This window comes from Melospiza melodia, chromosome 19 (genome assembly GCF_035770615.1).
Source record: "Melospiza melodia melodia isolate bMelMel2 chromosome 19, bMelMel2.pri, whole genome shotgun sequence".
Taxonomy (NCBI): Eukaryota; Metazoa; Chordata; class Aves; order Passeriformes; family Passerellidae; genus Melospiza; species Melospiza melodia.
In genome coordinates this window covers 14,793,486-14,799,485 of record NC_086212.1, presented here as the reverse complement: position 1 = coordinate 14,799,485, position 6,000 = coordinate 14,793,486, and the positions used below count along the sequence as shown (strand labels likewise).

Genomic DNA, 6,000 nt, shown 5'->3' with positions numbered 1-6,000 from the left:
TGAAGTAAAGAAGTTGCATAAAATTTATTTTTTCCACCTTGTTTTACAACATTCCCTTTGAAGGTCTTACACATCTGCGACATGTAACTCCACAGAACAATAAATAATTGGCATTCATGTTTCTCTTGACTCAGGATATTTACAGGTTGTTTAGCTGGATGACAGGTACAAAACATTGGCATCACAGTAAATACCAGTTTGACACCAGAATCCATTTCCCCATTAAAAATTAAATTAACTTAACACTGAGATTTTAAACAATTTTAACAATGAAAACCGTTCTCAAAGGCATATAAGTACACAAGTTGTCGTAGGCAGTAGTAATGGACCATATTGGCAAAGCTGTGAACCACAGGATTTCATGCAAATCATAGAGTTTAACACTTATGAAATAACTAATAATAAATAAAGAGCCCATCGTGCTGAAATGGGCCCCAGACAGTGTGGGATGAGCCCAGTGGCACAGGAGCAGCTCAGGACACTGAGCTGCACAAGGCAGGGCTCACATCCCTGCTGGGGCAGAGCTCTGCTGTGCAAACCAGGGCCCCGTGGGGCAGCAGAGCTGCAGCAGCTTTCCCCACAGAAACCCCAGAGCAGCTGCAGGGATTCCCTCCCTGGGGCTCCCTGACAAAGCCAGCTCCCCCCAGCACCACTCCCAGGCAGCTCCAGCGGCCCAGGCTGTCCTGGGCTGGGCTGGGACGGCTCTGGGAGCACAGGAGAACACCCTGCTGCAGCCCCAGCACACAGTGCTCACCCCAAGGGACACCAGGGACGGCCCTGAGCACCCCTCACCTCAAACAGCCCTGATCAGACCCTGCACAGTCTGTGGGACACGGAATGTTGGGCTTCCACCGCCCCACGAGCTGAGCTGAACAAATGTCTGCAGAGGTGAACAGGACAAGCTCTGCAGAGGTGAGGGGATAGGGAGGGTGTGACACACCTGGAATTGCTGCAGAGTGTGCCACAAAACCTCACCCTCAGCAGCTCAGCACAGGGGGCTGGCAGCCACGGGCAGCAGGAGCATGGTGAGACTGCACTGGCAGCCAGGGGCAGCACCTGGGCAGCCCAAAGCACACAGGTCACACGTGAACTGCTACAGCACATAACCCACACAGAAAGGAACAGGAAGAACACTAAGGCCACGAACAAGATACTGCACAGAAGAATAAAATAATGCTTCACTCCCCAAAAGTACAAATTATGAGCATACTAGAGGAAAAGATGAAATTTCCAGCAGAGAATCCATTTATTTTAATGTACAGTAAATAGGAACATGTGTATTAAATTTTGCTTTTAAAAACATTTTTAAATAACTTATGAGAAATGGATTGCAAACATAAAGTGCTAAACTTGAAAAACAGAAGTGTTCCTCTTTCCTGCTGTTTGTTAGATGGCAGTTTTAGTCTCTGACTGCTTTGAAAAGATGTAGTATATATCCAGGCAGAAATGACTTCTGGATTTACTACCTTGTGCAAAAACACAAACTGCAAAGAACATAATCCACGCCCCAAAACACAGCTCTAGATCACTATCAACTCTACTAAATTGCTACTAAACTTATGATTCAATAAATACAAATGAAATCACAGTTCACTCCCTTTCTTGGTGTAAGCTAATAGTTTGCAAATATGGTCCACTCAGTGTAAACTGTATTGACTTGAGGAAACAGTGAATTCTACCATTTATATGTCTCAAATATTTACACACAGTAGCTTGGCACTGTTGCTGTTGCAGGACATTGAGCTACCAACACACGGGAGAGGGGCAGGGCTGGGCACCAGAGCCCAGGGGGACTGGGCTGCCCAGTCACCACCTGGGGCCAAGAGGAATTCTTGCTTCTTGTACTTAAACTAATGAAAGCAAACTGGATGGGATATTGGGAAGAAATTCTGCCTGGGAGGGAGGTGAGATCCTGGCACAAGCTCCCAGAGCAGCTGTGGCTGCCCCTGGGTCCCTGGCAGTGCCCAAGGCCAGGCTGGACAGGGCTGGGAGCACCCTGGGACAGTGGGAGGTGTCCCTGCCATGGCAGGGGTGGCACTGGATGGGCTTTAAGGTCCCTTCCAACCCAAACCATTCCATGATTCTGTGAAATACTGTCTGGGGACTCCAGAGCAGTGGCATGGCCAACACTATCCTCTCATGATGAAGACAGCCTTAAGGACCTTTCTGGCAAAACGGCATTAATTAATTAATTCACAGGAGTTTGTGAGCCCAACTGCCAGAAGGGAGGCCTGGCTCTGCTCTGGGACAGGAGCTCAGGCCCTGGTTCTGCTCTGGGACAGGAGCTCAGGCTCTGCTCTGGGACAGGAGCTCAGGCCCTGGTTCTGCTCTGGGACAGGAGCTCAGGCCCTGGCTCTGCCTTGGGACAGGAGCTCAGGCTCTGCTCTGGGACAGGAGCTCAGGCCTGGGCTCTCTCCCCCTGGGCAGCCAAGGAACAAGGGTCCCAAGCAGTGCCAGCTCCGCCCGTGGTTTCTCTGATGTGGGAAGAAGACAGCAAGCAGCTAATTTAGCACAGACTGAGGAGCCTCAGACAAGGATGGCTGCCTCTAAAAGCCCATCTGTGCTTGATGCACCAACCCAGCTCTAAAAGGTCCCTGTAAGTCTCTGTCCTACTGAGAAGCCCAAGTACGTGTGGCTCTCCTCATGAAATTATAATGTGGACTAAATAATTATAATAATGACAGAACTCACTGAGTTTAATTTTTGAGAACGAAAACCACATAAATTTGCTCCGCATTCAGCCTAATGCCTTTGTATGAACCCACTCTTGTGATTCAGGTTTGGTTTTTAGAGCCAAGCAAGTGCAAGGCTCCAAAAACTTCCTCTCTGCAGGGAGCATGTCATTAAAACATCCACCTAGGAGTGCCTCTGCTTACTTGCAGCTCATCCTCAAAGTTTCACACTAACAGGAAACAGATTTCATGGAGCTGTGAGGAGTAGCAGCTCTGTGACCTCTCCTTTCAGTCTCCAAGGATTCAAGACACGTCTGCCACATTGTCTGCAGAACAGTACGAGACTCTTCTCACGTTGTCGACACATTTCAAGGATGATCAACTGCAAAGTTCTGTTCCAAAGAGGATTTGCCTTAGTTTAGATAATTTTCTCCTACACAAATAAATACAGAGTGAAACTATTATGTCACTGCTCCTTTTAACAGGAAGCACGAAAGCTAAACAAAACTGAATTTTCTCGTTTTGAGCTACCACTTTTCTGTCTTTATCAATGGCTGGATACCTCCAAAATCACTGGGGTGACCACATTTCAACGGAAGGAAAATCTCAGACACGCTCAGATTCTCCAGTGTGTGTAGATCCGACAGGCTGGAGCCCCATTATGGAAACAACATGCCATAAATCAGGAATCAGCTGTCAGCAGTGTAGTGCATCACCTACATTAAGGGATTTCCAAGATGTAAAAAGAATGTAACTACTTGAATCAAAAAAGACGAATAACATAAACTTAACAAAAGGTAACACAATGCAAAGGACAGCGTAGACACTTAAAAAATTCACTTCAAATTGTCAAATGTAAATCCCAAGGTCAGATAGCAGCTTCCACAGACTTTGAACCATGCAAGAGAAACCCATTGCCATCGCAGTTCCATGCATTTGACCCCAGTTAAGTAGAACAAAAGTGCCAAGAACCGGATGAACTCAGAGCCTCCGCCCTCCAAACAGTCCCTTGTGGTGTTGGGGTCCCGTCCAGGGCAGTCTGGAAGTGCCTCACCACAGCAGCAGGTAGCAGAGATCACCACGGGGCCCTGAGGGACAGGACTGTTCATTGGGGAGCAGCTGGGGTGTCTCGGGGCCCTGGGCAATGCCTGTCTCTGTGTGCCAGCAGCAGCGGCCCTAGGACGTGAGCTTCGAGTAGCTGGGGGGAGAAAACCTCCGTCTCAGGTACTTGAGGACGTAGAGGGGCAGGCAGCTCACCAGGGTGATGACAGTGACCTTCCACAGGAACGACAAGGTGGCAATGAAGTAAACATCTGTGTGGAGAAAGGAGCACGGAGTCAAAACCACAGGGAGATCCTTCTGGGAAGGGGTGTGGAAAAGCAGCTCAATACCCCACTGCTTCCTTCTGCCTGTGGGACGGGGTTGGACCCAGATCATCTTTAAGCTCCCTTCCAACCCAGGCCATTCTAAGAATTTCACAATTCTTAAAGCTGCCCCACCTCCATGATCAAAGCTCATAGGATACCTGGCTCCTCACTCCTCTGCCCTGCTCTTCCCCAGAAGATGCAGAGATGTGCTGAGCAGTGGGGTGTAAGCAATGTGGCTCTCACAGGTAACTGCCCTCCCAAACCCCACCTGGAGCAGGACATCCTCCTGGCACTGCCAAGCACTGAGTGTCCTCCTGCTCTGGGAGCTGCCCCTGCTGCCTGGCTGAGCCCAGCAAACACAGCTCCTGACCCAAAACATCTCAGAACCTTTACAAAAAGAGCTAAAGCATCGTTCAAAATGGAACTGGAATAACCACATGCAAGAGACAGATTCAGCCAGGGGTAGTTATCCCTGTTGTCTTCAGTTAGGAAAGATCTTTATGGAAGAAGCAGTGACATCTTGTGGCTCCTGAATGAACACTGAACAAGCCCATGGGTCTGATATTGGCAACTCGACAGTTATTGGGGGAATCTGGAACTCCTCACCCTTCTTCCTCTAGCCAGGGAACAGAATTAACTCTGCTTCAGGCAACTAAAACACCAACAACCAAACCCGTAAGAGAATGGTCCCAGTGAACAGATACAATAAGGTAAGGTTTAGGAGGCAGCTCCTTCTCCCAGTTTAAAAGACCAAATCTTTCAATCCAACAGCAGAGACTTCAACCTTTCATGTCAAATTCCCACATGGAAATAAAGGTCACTGCTACATGAGAGAGCTGACATGTGCTGGAGCTCAAAGAATGGATGAGATTCATTGGGTATCAGCACACCCTCCTGACCACCTTTACCTTCTCTAGCATTTTGCTGTGGGAAGAAACCATAAAATATCTTCCAAATGCCTTCAAATCCCACAGAGCTTACTGTGGCACCACTGTCACTGTGCCTGCTGTTGGCCCCACCAAGAGCCTTCTGCTCAGCTCAGTCCTGTTACCATCCAGGCCACGAACTGAGTGGAGGAGAGCGTGAAACCTCACCAATGAACTCGTGCAAGAAGACCAGGGAAGCGATGTAGCAGGAGAGGCTGAGCAGCTCAGCCACGATCATCAGCCAGTGCCACGTCTGGATGGTCAGTGCCACCATCAGCAGCTCGGTGAGGATCAGGGACGTGAAGGAAATGGCAACAATGTGCACAAATTCGGATTCAAAGAGGAGGAGAGCTCCATACATGATGATGCTACCTGCAAGGGAATGGAACTATTTCAGTCAAACACCAGGCTCAGCTCTCAAACCCACAGTTAGGTCCTGGAAAGGCTGAAACAATCCTGTCTTGAGGCTGTTTTTCATGAAACCTTATGAATGTAATGACAACAAATCAGTTACTATTTAGGAGACAGAACTGATGAGAAGGCAGGGAAAAGTTACAGCAGAGGTACCCAAAGTTTTCTAACAGTCTATCATGTTCATAGACACATGGAGATAGGAAATTAGTACATGCTGTTTTGGCAACTGGAGATCTCTAACATCATGAAACCCTATCCTCCCACAAAAGCACTGGGTCACTACTCAGAAGCTAAAAGATATCAAATTCTTCTATATCCTACCACACTGCCTCATGCCAAGAGGCAGCCAAGTGTTGAAAAGCTCAGTGGATACAAGTGAGGCTCAATTTGCACTGCCTGAGCTGAGATCTCTCCCCTTTACACCTCCCCTAAGAGGATCCCATTAAAGCCCTGCTAACGAGGCATTGTTTGTGCTCCGATGCTGCCTGGCCAGGGCTGTGCAGGCCACCTGCACAAATAACTCATGTGAGCAGCATGAGTAATCCACACCAACATCCATCACTCGGCCGCCTCCGGAAGGGAAAACCTGCGAGGGAACCCAGCTCCAGCCACAGAGTTCAA

At 48.5% G+C, this 6,000-nt stretch overlaps 1 protein-coding gene across 2 annotated transcripts in view; it reads right to left on the bottom strand.

The window, feature by feature from the left end:
- The window catches only part of ATP9A (ATPase phospholipid transporting 9A (putative)), a 46,260-nt gene continuing 40,260 nt past the window's right edge, over positions 1–6,000 (bottom strand). For both annotated transcript variants that reach the window (XM_063172626.1, XM_063172627.1), the window contains exons 27-28: positions 5,134–5,337; positions 1–3,985 (exon numbers count right to left, since the gene is read on the bottom strand). In XM_063172626.1, the coding sequence (XP_063028696.1) occupies positions 3,849–3,985; positions 5,134–5,337 (341 nt within the window). In that variant the 3' untranslated portion in view covers positions 1–3,848. The remainder of the gene's footprint in view (positions 3,986–5,133; positions 5,338–6,000) is intronic.